We start from the raw sequence: 17,951 nt of genomic DNA, 5'->3' as shown, positions 1-17,951 counted from the left end.
GAGAAGAATACTTTGTGGAGAACATAAAAAATAAAAACATGCCGTTCAAAGCAGCGGACAAATTTTAAAAGCAGTCTAAATAAAGTGAGTAAACTCAGTCATCAGTCTCCACCTGACCTTTGACCTACTGGAGAATCAACACTTCAGATACTCAAACATACTGGCACTGAATGTGTGCTTGACCCCTGACTATGAGCCAAGAGACAACCCCACCAAAGATACACGCCAACCTGTCGGCCCTGTTTACACCTGGTATTGACATGTGTCCTGGGTCATTGGATCACAAGTAGACAGCTCTAAGTACAGGTGTGGATGCACCAGTTGCGTTCTCTATGCGTGGTGAGATCCAATCACTCAGAGCACATTTGGAGGTGGTCTGGGCCACATATGGCCGCATTCTTTCAGCAGGTAAGGCTAACAGGCTGGCTTACTTCTTGCTCCAAAAAACAAGATGGTGATGACGAAAATGCCAAATTTGAGGCTTCAAAACGAGAGTCCACAAACCATAGGTGATGTCACGGTAGCTATGTCCATTATTTGGGCAGTGTATGATGGGAACAGACAGACATGGAGTTGACGACTTGTGATCAGATCAACCAAGATACATGTTAATACCAGGTGTAAACAGGCTCCCTGTTTTACACCACTGATAAAGTAGTAACTGTTTTTTGAAGACCAATATTGATATTATAGAAATTCCCGTCAGCAAATATTTAGTTTAGCTTTCAAATTTGACCATTTTAAATGTTAAAAATGGATAGAAATAAAACCTTTAACCGTTTTTTAAGATATCATGTACATCACATTATCTTTTTTTTTAAATTAAAAACCCTGATGTATCAGTGAATTATAGCTTTTGTCTCATGGGGGGTAAAGATGACGGGATTGTGATACATTTTTTTAATTTTCTGAGACCACCACCCACCCCACAAAATGCAGTTTTCAAAAGGCGTGAGTGATGCTGTCTCTAGGAATGATGGGAAAAGCCTCACGCTGACAACGAGCAAACAAACACTAAAGGTTTTTAATTTCAGGCCAAGCCTCCTGTCGACAGCTCGAACAAATGAAAGCAAAGAAAGGAATGAGGACGGGGGGGAAGCTGGGAAGAGAAAGACTAACACGACACAGCGCTAATCGAGCCTCTTTCTTTAAAAAGAAGAAATATCTCCCTCCTTTTGTTGATGCTGAGGGCTCTTTGTAGAGACCTAATCTGATAACAGGGTGTGAGTGTTTTCATAAGTTAACCTCGACACTATTTACTGAGACCCAGAGCCGCCAAATGGTGTTTGTGAAACCTGCTGTGCTACATTGAGTCTCACTAAGGGGAGTAACACTTCCAAACAAATGTTTCATCTTGTACTGATTACTGGCCTACATCTCTATTGGATTTTCAATAGCTTCTCTGGGAAGGAACGTTTGGACCGCCGCAGTTTATATGTTGGCTGGAATGTCATTGCAATTAACTCATACTTTCTTCATGTGTGCCAGTCATTAATGAGTACAATATGGCCGGTGCCTCCACATGCGATGAATTCAATCTTGGCTTTTTCCTCATGTGGATCCAGGATTCGGGAGATATAAACTCCAACGAAGTATACAGACAGATGAAAATGCTCATGGACAAACGTAAAGGCATTTTGTGTGTTAACCATCTACCAGAAAACCTAATTTTGCATCTCTGTAGGTAAAAAGAGGTCTGCGTTTCCAGCCTGGTGTCTGACAATCAAAACGCCCAACACCGTCACACACAGTGAACACTGCGAGCGTGTTCTGGCAGGCACTGTTGTGCAAACAGTGCTGCTTTTTAGAACAACTGAGCTGTCGAATATTTATTGTTTGGTTAAGGTTTCAGTGAGAAATTACGACATCAGTCGGCGGCATAGGAGCAGCTCGGCAAGGGGGGGATTTCCCACTTTCCCCTCAGACCAGCACTGTCTGAGCCTGATTGAATGTTGACGGATAGATTGTCTTTGGGTTGATTCACTTTGAAACTCAGCAGCCGTTAAAATATTGTTTGCTTTTGAAAGTTATACTGATAGTTTTGTTTTGAAGCAGCTGATAAAAGATATTTTGTGCATTATTTGAGTTTTATTGTCAGAATTTTATTCTGGTCAGAGCGGTGAAGCCTCAGACACCATTTAGACTAACACTGGACCCTACATCTCTCAGATGCGATCAGACTCATGAAATGTCCACTCATTAAAAGGCTCATCTTGTGGTAATTTTTCTGTCTGTTGTTGTCAGTGTATGAGAAAGTGCTAAACACAACAGACATGGTGGAGTTAGTGGTACTAATACCTCTTTTGAATGAACTGTGTGCACGAATTGCACCCAAGCAGCAACTTCCTGGGCTGAAAAAATGAAGCCAGCGTGGTAGTAACAAAAACTGCAGTTCCTCTAATGGCCACTTGAGGCTGAGCCCAAGTCACTTCTCATTGACACCCATGTTACCCAACTTTATAGCAGAAATAAACATCTTTACAGAAAACGGTTCTCGTCCTCAAAGCTTATTTCCAAGTTTATGACAACTGTATGGGGGGTGGATTTTTTTTTAACCCATTTAAATATCATAAAGGCTCAAAATTATGCTATAATGTTGGTTAGGTAATGTAACCATAGGGTCACCCGAGATAAACAGAGTGCAGTTGTAGCCATAGCTGTCGCTATTTGAATGTGTTTTCAGTTCATGAAAGTTAATTTTAATGTTTTGGTTGCCTGAAAAGGTATTGTTCAGCATTTAGTTGCACTGAAAGACTCTCTAGGTTCAGTGTCTCCCATAAGTTTTATTTTAATGGTTTTAAGCCTGTTTTTGTTAGCAAAAATTAGCATTAACATTGTTACAGTTAACCATGTATAGTGTAAATGCAGCATGCTAACCATGCTAGCAGTTAGCTTTAGTGTTAACTACACTCTCTTGGATAAATATGGTCAAGTCTGGCTACAAAAATCTGATGTGGCGAAGGAAAAAATGCCAAACTGGAGTCCACAAACCAATGATTAACGTCTACGGCTATTATTTTTATACAGTCTATGATTGTACTGTTTGCGACCAAGCTTAGCTAGCCAGCTAGCTCAGAGAACTGTTGTGACTGACAGTTACAGATAGCTTTATTGGTAGTGTAATGAATGTCTTTGTGGGTGTGGTTTAGGCGGAGGAGGCAGGGTCAGCACTGAGGTCACACTTGGGGTTGGTGGTATTTATTCATTAGCCTCTATTAGCCGCACCTGGAGGGAGAGCAGGAGAGGCCTTAAAGCTCAATGGGCACGCCATGAGATAGGGAGACTGAGAAAGTGTTTGACACGATACCATGAATTACCATGTAAACACACATTCACTCTAAACAACCATGAAAAAGACCGAGCTGGCCAACTGGGCCAATTGAATGGCACCTGAGAGGTGTCCAGCGCAGTCGCCCAGTCCGAGTGACCTGGTCACGAGCAGCAAGAGTAATGGCCTGCTCAACACACACACACCCCAGATAGGAGAGGTGACACTCACCCAGGGAAGTCCAGGTACATTTCTCAGTTACGGGCTTTCTAGCTTTAGTTGATGAGGTTTACCAGCCAGGTTTAGCATAGCAACATAACACTAGCCTGTTAGCGGTTAGCTTGCTTGTCTTAGTTCACAAGGTGTACAAGCCAGGTTTAGCATAGCAACATAACACTAGCCTGTTAGCGGTTAGCTTGCTAGTCTTAGTTCACAAGGTGTACAAGCCAGGTTTAGCATAGCAACATAACACAAGCCCATTAGCGGTTAGCTTGCCAGTCTTAGTTGATGAGATTTATGAGCCAGGTTTAGCATAGCAACATAACACTAGCCTGTTAGCGGTTAGCTTGCTGGTCTTGGTTGGTAAGGTTTACGAGCCAGGTTTAGCATAACATAACACTAGCCTGTTAGCAGTTAGCTTGCTTGTCTTAGTTGACGAGGTGCATGAGCCAGGTTTAGCATAGCAACATCACACTGGCCTATTAGCGGTTAGCTCCCTAGTCTTAGTTAGCTTGCTTTCTGCTGGTGACTTAATGCTGGTGTCAGCCAATCAATCCTCATGCACTCATCAATCATCCACCCGCCACCCACCCGCCGTAATTAGCTTCTAAAACTTAGAGACCCGCACCCAACCCGCGCCAAACATTAAACAATTAAAAGATTATAGGCTACTTTCGAATGTGGTCACATTTCTAATGTAAAAATTACACTAGCCTAGTATTGTTTGCTCTGTTGCAATAATAAAAGTCTTTGAAGTAAGTCAAGTCCTCATGTGCCCTGTTTTACAGAGTGTGCGGTCCACCCGCAATCCACCCGAAATTAATCACAATGTTAATTTATATTGGCCCATGTCGCGAATATATCCACAAGATTTGCATCTCGTACAAAGTCAACTGTAAGATGCATTTAGTTCCAAATTTGCCCAGGCAGACTCATCCAGGCGAGTTACAATATCACAATTAACTACATAACAACATAAAGAATATTATTTTAAGCTGATTAAGATGTTCCAAAATCAAACTACAAAAGCAGAATAATACTAACTTGTGTGACACCTTTTCAGTTGTTGAAGTCTGGGATTCATTAACTTTTTAAGTTCACTTGATTAAATAGCTGCACAAAATAATACAAATTTCAGGCAGAGAGAAACTTCATATCAAAGCAGAGCATCATGACTGATATTTAATGGCCCCATATATCAGTCTAACTCTCCAAAAAAAAGTGCTGAGAAATACAAAAATAATCCCTCACAGGCTTTAATATGTCATGTGCTTGTGGGGCCCACCCAGAATAGTGACTGCAGCCATTTGTCTTTTTTCATAAGCTATTTTATCATCTGCTCTGTTGTGCTGAAAACGTACACACGTCCTCCCACACTGACTCAGCGAGCTCCAGATGGAAAACGAAGCCATTTTTCCCTCAGCGCCAGGACGGGCATCTTTGCGCTCTTCTCATAACAAAGATTTTCAAATGTTTTCCAGACTGGATGGCAGCAGCCGCTGTGTGGCGACTGCATCAGCGTCTTGGATAATGTCTTGGCACCGTCAGTTCAGTTTCTGAAACATAAATAAGGCTGTTAGAAGTTCTGCCTCGCAGGCAGGCGGGCGGGGGCTCCAGCTGGCCTCCTCCTCTTGTCGTCTATGGAGCCCCCTCCCTTGGTCAGGAAAGGGGACATTCACATGCTCTTGTTTGCTGAAAATAGCCGGATGTTTTGACGGCGTGGCTTCATTTAAAGTTTTTAAGCTGTCAAGCCTTATAGCCCCATAATACTACTATGATGGTCCTGTCCAGACTTAAAGTGTGTCTCCAGGGTAATTTATGTGATTTATGGGGCTATAAACTCCAATCACAGCAAAGCATTAATGAAAAGTGTTGTCCAATACGTGTGTGTCATTGCAGAGTATAAAAAAGACACTCAAAGTGAAATTAATAATCATTTTAAAGGAGAGCAAAAGAAGAAATAATGTATAAATAGAAAGCTTGAAAGTCAAGGTAAAGGTAGGAAAGAGAAAAGGGGATAGAAAGAGAAGGAGGAGAAGGAGGAGAGAAGGCCTGCAGAGGCTACGTCTATCCTGGCCTGAATTACTATCATTATTGTAATGACTCTGTAATGTTTTCTTTCCTGGACCAGTAATTGTTACCAAGCCCGCTGTTCAGAGGTGCAGGTGGACAAATTGCTGCCGAGCATTACTTTCCATCGCAGCCAGGGGAACATAATCATTTCCTCCATCCAGGCTTCGAACTGGACTTTTCCCTCTCGTAATCGAACTGTTGCCGTTCGTGGCTATTTCAGTCACCAAACAACAATGAAGTCACATTTTTAGGCACAAATACAAAAAATCTGAGCGATTGCATACTTCCCTTATTCTCATTTTCAGGTTCATACTTGTATTTTGGGTTTCTACTAGAACATGTTTGCATGTTTTAATGGACAAAATCCTCATGCTGTTTGTGCTGAAACATCTGTATTCACACTCTGTCTGAAATGCTCCGTTTTAGCACCTGTCTCTTTAAGCCCCTTGCCAAAAAAAGCCCAGTTTTGGTCAGTGTTTCAGGGTCTCCTGTATATTGGCAATTCTGCACCATCATTGCAGGTGGGGAATGACTGTGACAGAGAACAGCAGTGCTGTCTACTGTGAAAAATCATCAGTAAAAGCTTCTAAACACAACTGCACATGTTCCAGCAGGAATATGATCAGAACTCAGGGAGACATTTACAAGATTGCCAAACAGGTTTACATGTTTTCTGAAATGAGCATGTAGCTACATGTATGTTAGCAATGCAAATGCACCTGTTCTCATTCCTAAGTCATCAAATACTAACACATTCTCACTCTGACCTTGTCACATATCGATGTTTGGTCATGGACTTTCCATGTTCAGAAACAACGTGAAAGGTACCCTGGGTACGTTGATTGTTGACGTTCTGGGACATGCCTGTTACATGCATTGTCTTCTTTCAAAATACACTTGCGTTTTCACAGGAAATTTAACGTTTACATACAGTCTCTTTCAAAATAAACGCACTACGTCAGTACCATAACACGAACTGATGTTTGGTTTTTTTCTTCCAACAGTGAGCGCACCTGGTTCGGTTTCGAAAAAAAAAAGAACAGGGTTTGGTTTTATAATCTTACGGGACACAGACCCTGCTCTCCCAGGTGAAAGTCTGTTTGTTGGACCCATCCACCACCCCTACTCAGACTTTTGCCACCTTAACTTTCGTTCTTGACCCGCCGCGTTTCTCCCTGACACCACCGAGCGCCACTGAACTATAACGGCGACCGGCCGCATATCATGCAGACGTTAAAGGATGGCTTTTTTGTCGGTGTCTGCCCGACAGTCACTGCTCAAGTGCCGGATTTCGAGGACTTCGGAGTGAGACTGGGTTGCAAATACTGCTGCTTCGTCAGTGATTTCGGAGTCAGACACAGACACTAAAAGCTACCTTTCGTGGCGGTATGATACGCCACAGGGCCTATTTCAGCTGTACGATAGGTGGACAGACGGCATCAGTTCACAACGCGGCTGGACAGCACTGGTCAAGTTGGTATGATACGCCGCTGGATGGTGTCAGTTGGAAACGCTGCCAGTAACAACATAGTATAAAGAGCGAGAAAGTCTCTATTGGGCAAGTGAGAGGGATAATAGATGGGTCTGACAAACCCCAGACTTTCATCCGGGAGGCTGGTGTTCTCCCATATGAATGTAGAGCCAAACTACATATGATGTATTTTCTGAACCTAACATGCTTTTGTTAATGTCCCATCCGGAACGTTAACAGCAGACGCCTAAGGATACCTAGCATGTGATATGTAGGTGCTAAAGTCCACTAACAAAGCAGCAATATGTGACGATTTGGGACGAGAGCGTGTTGCAAGAATCACCAATAAAGGCTTCTAAACACAACCAGACACATTACAGCAGAAATATGATCTCAAATCAGGTTGAAATGTACAACATCTGCAACCAAGTTTACATGTTTCCATAGTTTCTTTCTAAAATCTACACAATCATAACAGATCCTTTATTTGAGGGAATGTGGAAAGAATGCAGACTTGGGCCATTTTCCACTTTCTCCAGCTCTCCACATGAGCCACAGTTGTGTTGTATCTGCATGTATTGACCCTTTTAAACTTCCACGGTCCATATAACCCATATGAACCCCCGCCCACCACCACCTGTGGCAAACTGTCCATGACTCTTAAAACCAGCCAGATGTTGCTTTAAGTCTGGGATTCCTAGGCGGTTTCATGACAATGACTCGCAGGATGAAGCAAATTAGTTCACTCGTGAGAGAATTTGTAAGAAGATAGGACTGTAATTAATCTACGTGCAAATGATATCTCATTAAACTAACCTAATTAGTGGAATAACGGAAAGATGTTTTGCAGATGCTGTAAAGGACTATTTTTTTAACCTGTTACAAAGAAAAAAATCTCCATGTTTCTAATAAAGTGTTCTCATTTTCTCATTTCATTGTCTTCCTTCCACTTATTTTAGAGTGTTCCTACATTACCCAGAATGCCTGTCAACTACCCCCCAGGGAACATGTCTGGACTTGTTGCACTCAGCGTTTTAAGGAGTAGGAGGAGGAAATGATGGCAGCCACACCACACACATCAGTAGAGCAAGATGCTTGTGAGTAAAAAATAGTTGCTGTGTCACGTCTCCTCGCTCAGAATTCCACCTGTCTTGTGGTTGCATTGCATTTCGGTTTATTTTATGCCACAGCAAAATGATGGGTTGCGTAAGAAGCTTTCTAAAACCTGACATTAACTGTTGATGCTTTAGATTGCTGAAGCATTTTCTACTATGGCAAAAAATGATCTGACTTTTCTGAACTAAAAAGAAAATAATCTCATATTTCTGAGAAGTTTTCATGAAATTAATCAGTTCTTGTTTTCCTGAATTAAAGAGATAATAATCTGTGTTATAAGATGCAGGGTTTTGTGTCTGTGTCCTGTCTCTCCAGGTGTCGCACTCCTCACCGTGCACAGAGTGGTTGAGCGCACCTGTGATTAATCTGCTTATTAGAAAAGGGCTGGTTAAAAGGAGCTGAGAGGTGACCGGTAGGTGCCAGAGAGAGGATGTGTGTTGGTTGAAGATGTAGTTAACTGCAGCTGAATGGTGGCTTGAGCTTGTGCTGCAGCAAAGCTTCCCTCCTTTGTTGTGGAAAGTGGGTTTCAGTTCTTTTAAGTTGTAAACATCTGATTTTTTTATTGTTAATAAATTCCTTTCTTTTGCTTACATTAAGGTTCCCATCATTCTTTATCCGAGTTTATATTTATTGCTACTCCCCTCATCCTCTGGGCTTATTCTGGGAACGTAACAATATTGTGAATTCTTGTTTTCTACATTAAAGGGAAACTTTAATGGACGCTTTTCACCATGCTTTTGTGTCTTTGTGACTAATAAAGACAGCACAAGGATTGAACTTTCACTAAGCTTCACAAGCAAAGAAACACAAGTTTTATTTAGTTTTGCTTTTGATTCATGGTTTCACATTTAAGTCTATTTTAATATCTGTTTATCCAGTTGGAAAGCGACGCTGGCAGCACTACGGTGAAACTGAACCGCAGATAGGAGAGATTCTGTGTTGCTGGGACAGACATCTCTCGAACAAAGTTAATTTTCTCCTGATTTGTCTTTCTGAAAAATGCCATTTTGTTGTCAGAATGTTTGGAAGATATGTGGCCTGGGATCAACATTTACATTTAGTGGCCATGGGGTGAAAGAAGTGGTCATAATATGTGCTCTTGCTCACTGTTAGAATGAATAGAGTCAGGGCCGCCGCTACTCTCCTAAAGGGAACCTAAGGCTGCTTTCAGATTTAGAGTTCGGTTGCCTTGGTCTGAATCAGGGACTAATTTTGTTCCTAAGTTGCCTAATTACCTACAGTTGGTTCATGTTCTGACGGCAGCATTTACAAGTGGACCAGATCAAATGCCCTGCGTGAGAAAGCTGCTCTTGATTGGTCAGAATTTCCATGCAGGAAAAATCCAGGAAGTAAACCAAACGTTGAAGAAGAGTACACTTGCAAGATAAATGTGACACTTTCTAATGTCACAATGGAGGGACAACTACGCAGGTTGATTTTAGCGCTGCTCATCGTGGACTATATTGCTGTCATTGTTTATTTTAGTCAAACCATACAGTTTGAAAACTAGAAAACAATGTTTTGATGCATTGGATGTGCTGAATGTGCATATTAAGGCAGTACAGGAGGAGGTGCACATTAATAATCCTCCAGGACTGTAACATGCTCATGTTACAGTCCTGGAGTCACAATGTGTCATGTGACTGCAGTTGGTTCAGATCGACGTCTGAACACGTTCTCACCACAAACAAACTGAGTTTGTTTGTAACCGGGCCGAGACCTTCGTGAAGAGGTGGTTGTTTTGGTGCGCACCCGAGAATGGAAAAATAGGGTCCATTTTTTAAAAAATATATAAGTTTCCCTTTAACAAGATTAGTATCTTGTTAATCCAGGACAAGAGCAGATGTTTTTTTTTCAAGAAAAGAGATGATAATCTTGTTAATTCAGAAAAATAGAACAGATTGTTTTCCTTAGGCTTCCATAGGACTAAATACATTGGTTACAGAATGCAGTGTTATCCAGTGTCTCCGGAGAATTTGCTACGTGCTGCATACCATTTTCAGACATTAATGTGACTGTTTTTTTCCCACCAGCGACTTTCTTTTCAGTCCCAGATGGTCCTGCGTTGAGTCCTTTAAAGTCCTCGCAGGCGAACATACATCAAACGGCGAATTCCACATCTTCTGAAAGTGTTGTAATTACCAGCGTGAAAGCAGCACATATGTGGCGCACACTGCATCAATCATACAGTAACACCTGATTTTAATCACCTCGCCGTGGCTGCACTGATCGTTTTGACACCCACAAAATAGCTGAGAGCTAACTGCCTGGAAGAGGAAAAGTGGGATATTAAAAACTATAATTTTCAGAGGGAAGGCACGACAGCCACCAGCTCTCATTGTTTTTATGGAATGACAAAACACCCTCACATGAGTACATTCTTATAATGCTTTTATGGTTTGAAAAATGGGCGGTGGCATCATATGGAAACATGTCTTTAGTCAACACCACAAATAAAAACATGAAATGTAATTTAGCTATAGGGAGACGTTCTGCATTCTCAGACTGCACCACAGTGAAATGATTTCAACCATCGTTAATGTGTAAATTGTGGCGTTTCTGTGCTACACTTCCCAGAAATCACCTGTCGACATCATATTTATATTAATGTAAATCCACTATTCAGTCTCCTTGTGGCTTTGTTTTGATCTTTGCCAACTCCAGTGGGAAATGATTAGCTTTTTAGCCTCTCAGTAGTTGATAAATTCATACTGAGACCAGTGAGAGTGAATCAAAACAGTAAAATTGTTGGTCATAAAACCAAAACAACAAGCTAAATGACACTAAAATTCTCCGTAAAGCTGAGGGGATAATGTATCCCCATTCAACAGTTTGTATATCTATCAAATAATCACCCCACAAACTGTAATATAGGGTGTATAGGACCCATCCCCAGTGTAAAATCTGTATGTGGGATGCTAATTTGTCCTGTAGGGGGTCACTGTATTGTCAAGGGTGTCTGTCAATATAGGTAGAATCCATTAATTGAGGGATAGGTGTTGCTACAGGGGGGACCACACATAGTTTTTTGACAGCAACGGAGGGCCACATCAAGTCAGGTGTACGCTGATCAATGTAATGGTGAAAATTTGTACCTTTGAACAGTTTATGGACACAGATTTGTGGATGTTTGCAGGTTTTTCATGGACGACTACAGCAGTGATAAATAAATGATGCATCGAAGAACAAAAAGGACCTGATGAGCGGTCAGGTAGGTCAGGCGAGTGCATCAATTAGTAAGTAGCCTGTCTATGCAGCCCCTCATTGGTCATGTGATTGCAGCTATCCCAATTACGTGGCTTATACACAAAATTACAGGCTCTTGATTATGTGGGTTTTGTACAAATTTTTTTTTTTTGTAAGTGTATGTACAAACAGTGCACGAGAACAGCCTGGAGGGGAATTGCAGAGTCAAGCGTTAATTCTTCAAGTGAGCCCTTTTACATTAAATATGGTATTTTCATCCATTGTTTTCTGGGTTTTACTATGTTTTTCTTGTTCTCTTGTTGCTTCGTTTGTGGGATAAGTGCCATATGGTTCACAGGCTGTTGTCAACCATTCAGAAACACACCCACAGCTGATTAACTCCCTCACACCTGTGCACACCTGTGAAATAGGTGGGGCAGCCTCTATTTAAGCTCAGAGGCTGTTTACACTTGGCCAGCTATTTTCATAAACGGACATTTCACCGTCTCCGTTTTCAAAAAGATCTTTGTTTACACTTACCCGTGTATATATACACAAGAGCATGCCAAACCTGTAGGTGGCAGTGTAACGAGAAGCTCAAGCCTTCCATGTATCCATTGTCACCATAGCAACATAGGTCGCACTTTTGACACAGGCGCAAGTTCTGGCGCATACTGTGACGTCGGCTGCCTATAACTCCGTTTATCTCCGTTTATCTCAGTTTACATGCAAACACGCAAACGGAGTTTTCCAAAATCTCCACTCTGGCCGGAGTTTTTAGAAAGACTCGTTTTCAGAGGAGAAATCTCCGTTTGCGTGTAAACGAAGGGCACAAACGAAGGAAGATGTCTCCGTTTATCAAAATCACCGTGTACGTGTAAACGGCCTGTCAGTGTTGGAAGAAATGGTGTTGAACACTCCTGATGAAGGTACAGGAGGACTGAGAAGTTAGTATTAGTATAAATTGTGAAGCTGAGCAAAAGAGCAGTGTGCAGGATTTTCTGTTCAAAGACTGAAGTGATATTTTCCAACGCACCTGCGTCTGAGACAGTTGGATGTGCAAATACCTTTCTTCAAACTATATCCATTGTTAAGATAAAAAATACTGAGTAGAGCAGCTTTGATCTTCTTATTGGAACTCATGTCCAAAAGTGTGATAACATATGGAGTTATTTTGGGGTGTTTGTTACAAGCCCAGTCACTAGAAATAAAATGTTGGCAATTTAATTTCCTGTAAGCCATGAACACTTTACATCTGTACATGTCATACGCATCATATCAACATTTTTAAAGTGACATGAGCTGACTTTGTCATGTGGAGGTGGAGGGGATGGTGGCTTGTATGTCGCCAGGTGAGACGCCTGCCAAGCTGCAGACAACTGTTTGAGACAGACAAACAAACAACATTGTGTTTTCAGCTGCTTTTTAGACATCAAACATGGGTGTTTTGTAGCGACCTGTCACTGTTTTTCCTGCTGAGATAGTGCAACAAAAGTGGTTGTTTTTCCCAAGAAATTGCTGCACTTCCTGCAGGGTTAGTGCTATGCAAAGTGGTTGATTTTACCAAGACATCGCTGTGTTGCCTGCTGGGACAGTGCCCCCAAAGCTGGGTATTTTGAGTCAGAACATGATATTTTCCCTCACCATAACCAAGTTGTTTTAATGCCTAGACCTAACCACACGTTTACCACAGCTTTGTTAAAAACGAAAAGTTTCGATGTAGCCACGACATAATGACATGCAAATGTAACATATCTGTGGTTTGCAGAAACATATTCGCCATTTTATTCTGGCGATTGCGTTGTTTTGACAATGTATTTTTTTGGTAATGATTGTAAAAGAAAAGGTCCTTTGGTATAGGCGGCGTCACATAACTTGCAATGTCCAGTACTGACTCAGACGGGCTTCTTGCTGTCGCTTTAACTTTCACTATCTGTTTTCATCCCTTAAGACATTTTTAAAAGGCCTCTCCTGGTATTCACACAGATTTGATATGCATTTTTTGCCAAGCATCAGTCACATATGTTATTATGCAGCCCCTGGCTTATTGTCTTTGGCCCTCGCCCACCGCAGTGTAAGTCACCAAGCCTCACCATGCTGTATGGGACATGTTTCTGGTCAGTGACTCATGCAGCATGTTGAACCATGTGAAACCACAGCTCTGTGCCCTTTGTGTTAGTGTGCCAGGAGGCCTACAGTACTGTCGGAGCATGCCTTACAAGCCGTTTCCATGCTCTCTCAGCGAGCAAACTTGCAAACAGCTGCGTTTTCCATCAGAAGTGGTTTCTGGAGATGTGTGTTTTTTCCCCCTGTCTTCCTAAGGGGGGAAGGGGACTGACAGGATCAGGGGGACTGGGAGGCAGGGCTGCAGATAAAAGTGAGATGTGCCTCGTACTCAGCGGTACGGTCCATGAACAAGTTTATTAGCAACAAAGTCTTGAATCATGCAGACTAAGATTTACTGCCAGTAGAGACAACTTATAGAAGGTCGCCATGGCCTGTGGGGCAAACCCAATCAGAGTGTTTTCTTAACTAATGAACTGTGAGATGAGTCACTTAAACTCACATTAAAAGAATGACTTTTAGTGAGAAATGTTTCGTCTTGTTCTGACTTCAGGTTCAGTCTTAAATGTGTGCAGTTTGTCAGCTTAATGAAGGCTTTAAAAAGAAAACACAAAATTCACTCTACTGTACTGCCACACCATCAATATACTGTGTGTATTAACTCTATCACAGGAGCACACGTATGTTAATACAGACATAAATGTGTATTTACTTCCTGATACTGTTGTCAGTCGTTGAGGTTAATTTACAGGGTAATAAACTGGATAAAAGCCAATGTGAAGTGAAGTTTTACCCAGACAGTGAATCAGTGTGAAACAGGAAGCAGCATCAGAGTGACCTCTAGTGGTTCCATATACACATCTAGTTTGGGAGTTGAGAGTTTCTCCAATGTAAAGCAGCCCGAAGCAGGGCATTTTAAACCAGGACAACTGATATATGAAAAATATGCTGTGACAGACACTGTGTTAACATGCTGAACTGCATATCACCATGCTCAGCTGCAAGTATTACAGATTCTCTTTGTATTGTTGCAGCGAGGAAACCATACAGTGATGTTGAGTGTTTAATTAAAGACCAGTATTTCTGTCCAATGAATTCTAGTCACAGAATATTCATTACATTTTTGTGTGGTTGCCAAGGGCATAGGTTTTGTGTCAGTACTGGGGGGGACACATATGAAACAGGGACTCTGGGGGTCCTCCGCCAACAAAATTTTAGCATCAAACACTTAATTTTCTGCATCCTTGTGAATTTCTTGCACCAATTTCAGCCTTTTCTGCATCAAATTATGGTGTATATGTTTTTAATTTTGTCAAAATAAAAGTCCTACTCTACTATATCTACACCTATGATAGTTGCAATGACATGCAGTGACAAAATACTCAGCAGAATCATGTTTTGTTGGTCTGCACCAGACCAGACTTTTTATAAATGCTTGTACACATATGCCTGATATAACTTGTTACACCCTGTTGCCATCTTCAGTCTGACATTGCGTCCCTTCTAATTGATTTCCATGAGGAAGATAGATTCTCTTTTCCCTAACTAATCACGAGAGACCTACGTATCCACCTGGGGCATGTTAAATCTGAAAATAGCGGGCACTGTTATGCCACAGTGTCAGGTTGAACGACATGTCTCCTTTAAACAATGTGAAAGGGTAGCCAACAAGATTTGGATTGGTCTTTCTCGTTGAGTAGGTGTGTCAGAGGTGTTACCCAATCAGCAGTGGCATTTATGTGAGTCAAAAAAATCCAGTAGATTTTTAATTGAGCCCTTTCCCACTGGATAAAAAATCCACTTACACCCATAACATCTGGCGTTTATATTTAATATGAAAGGTTACAATCGACACCCAGCTTTAATTGGCACCAATCACCAGCGATGGAAATGCAACACCTGGATGGACTCGCTAATTTTACCCATTGCCAGCATGATGCAATGACGGGCCACCACAAAATACCATCTGTATCCCTTCGAGTAGTGCTTGAACATCGTTCCAATTCAGTATGTTTGAGTCGAAGCTTGTTAAAGCGCAGTTTCAGGAGCAGGAACACACACCAATCACAGCCTTCTAGCCTACTATATAAGTGGAGCTAACCCTTTCCTCAGTCTCTCGCTCCAGCATTCGCAACCCTCCCTCCCACCCTCTTTCACCTTGTCTCCCTGTCTCCTCTAGGACACTAGGGGTTCATCGATGCCCGGACGCCACTACGGACCTCCAAATCTCCCCACACCACACTCAATAATCCATCCATCCATCCATCCATCCAATTCATTATTGTCCATTAAATCTTCTAAAATGTATCTGATTGGTTGCGTGTTCCTTGCTCGTGAAACAGAGACTAAAAAAGTAAGAGAAATTAAAAAGAAATAAACACTGCCACATGTCCACTGGCCTCCATGCTGCTTTCTACCGTCTACTAACCTGTTTTCTGGTGTCCAGCTATGATGCTGACGTTTAAAGAAACCTGCTTATATGCGCTAATTATTTATGTTTCTATGAAATGAACTGAATTAAACCCCTCCGTATTAAACGACATTGCACTTGCATGAAACACCAGGGTGTTCAACGCACTTCTGTTTCTGTTTAAATCAATCTTTTGCCACAGTTTGTCAGGGCTGAATGCAACCCAGAATCTAACGTCACTTTGAGTCCACACCAAAGCATAGTTATGCCAACATATTTGCTTTGCTGGGGTTTTAAGAGTGGACCAGAGCAAAGTAAATAGACTATGATGTCGTCAGGTGATATTGAGAAGACATGCAGTCTGCGTATCGATTTAGAACCAGGCAACATTTGCATTGGTGAATTTGAAGATTTGAAAGGAGTCTGACTGAGCCACCTTTGCAAACCATTTGTTTTTTGTATGCAAATAACTCGCTTCACTTTGGTTTCTCTCCTTATTCAAGTCACCAAAGTTCACACAAAGATCAATGTCTTTCTCCTACTTGACTATGCCAGATAACTAGAGTGTGTTCAGGTTATATTCTGTTTGTGTTTTCTTTAAGTTTACTCTTTAATTGCCTGCTGGCTCAGGCAGCAAAAAGTGTCCGTGCCAGTGGCTGATCAATAGTGTCGGGTGCAATGTTAAAAGCTGGATAGTGGGCTGATCCTGCCTCGCCCACCGGTGTCTAATGAATGTGATGTGCGGTGAAGATACGAGGTCAGAGTCATCCTCACCCTCCTAAATAATGAACCCCATGCTGAGGTACAGCCGGCGCAGGTTAGCTTGGGAAAGATAATTAGACAGAATGCTGCGAGGGTTCAAGATGTGTTCTCATTTAGATTTAAAGTTTTGCTCTGATGATCAATGGTGACACTGTGACATTCGTTTGTTAATGTTCTCACTCGTCTCAGAACTCAAACATTCGCTTGATGCCAGGAATCAAATATGGCTTGATCAAAATCTCTAACCTGTCCCATTAACCAAGAGCTTACATGTCATGTGACCTTTGTTTATAACCCGGTCTGCTTGTAACTGGACAGTTTGAACCTCAAAGAATCAAAAATACATTGAACTAATGTCAGCCTTACACCAAACAACTTTAAAAGCATTTTCACTGCCGTTAAAAAATTTCCAGTGTTGGAATGTATCCATGAGAGTTACCTTTGTTGGTGCATGTTTCCATGATCTGATCGTGGTCATAAAACTCAACCCAAGCTGTCTCAGAGGTCTTGTGTGTACGATTATGGCAGAAATGTAACTTCTTTCTTTCTTTCTTTCTTTCTTTCTTTTTCTTTATTTTATTTGATAGGAACGATGCAATTTAACCCCGCAAGATCCCCTGTCTTTGCAAAAGCTTGCGGTGTGTGACTAAAAGTTCACTTTGGCTTTAGACGTGAGAGGGTGCCAGACTTTTTGAAAAGTATTTTCAAAGTCTTTTCAAAGTGTTCTCGTGTATGACAGGCATAAATATTACCAGACTGATTTTAGAGAAAAGATAATCAAATGTAGGTGTAATTGCAGCCAACTCTTCACATGTTGCTCAAGGACACCCTGGGAGATCAAGAGATCAAACTCTTGACCTTCAGTTACAGGGCTATTTCTACTCTCCAGCCCTCTCTGCTGTCCCAATTCTTATCTACTCTGTCAGAGACAGACAAATGTCAGCAAAAAAAGGCATCAATCCTCGCTCACACAGGTCCTCAGTGAAGACATGGTAATCCCCACGGTTGTGGGTGTTCAGGTTCAGCTGCTCCGCCGCCGCCGGAGCTCAACCGTGACAAAGCCGCCAGATTGGAGGACAGTTATCTGGACTCGGGACGCCAGAGACGGATGGGAGGTCAAACTAAATTGGCTCACCAGAGAGGGGAGTCGACCCTTCAGGCAATCTCGCGCTCCTCCCTTCAATGAATTGGAAGTCCCACCGGCTGCCCGCTCGGCTCGGAGAAGGCCGGCCACGTCTCACAAATGGGGTGGATAGGAAAACGAGGTGATCCTCCGATGTCCTTGGAGTTTCGAATGACAAAGAATTCAAAGGCAGGAGAGATATCGGTCTTAGGCTGTAGGACTCGAGCTCAGTCTCAAGACCACAACTCTGACCTCTTGG

At 42.0% G+C, this 17,951-nt stretch overlaps 1 protein-coding gene across 2 annotated transcripts in view; it reads left to right on the top strand.

Annotated features, from left to right (window-relative positions):
* Positions 1–269: 269 nt before the first annotated feature.
* Positions 270–17,951, top strand: part of rpap3 (RNA polymerase II associated protein 3) — a 45,382-nt gene continuing 27,700 nt past the window's right edge. For both annotated transcript variants that reach the window (XM_033614326.2, XM_078165449.1), the window contains exons 1-2: positions 270–408; positions 7,991–8,128. In XM_033614326.2, coding sequence (XP_033470217.2) covers positions 8,086–8,128 — 43 coding nt within the window. In that variant the 5' untranslated portion in view covers positions 270–408; positions 7,991–8,085. The remainder of the gene's footprint in view (positions 409–7,990; positions 8,129–17,951) is intronic.

Source organism: Epinephelus lanceolatus, chromosome 23, assembly GCF_041903045.1.
Source record: "Epinephelus lanceolatus isolate andai-2023 chromosome 23, ASM4190304v1, whole genome shotgun sequence".
Classification (NCBI taxonomy): Eukaryota; Metazoa; Chordata; class Actinopteri; order Perciformes; family Serranidae; genus Epinephelus; species Epinephelus lanceolatus.
The sequence above is the reverse complement of the archived record's forward strand: the minus strand, read 5'-3'. Positions and strand labels throughout refer to the sequence as shown.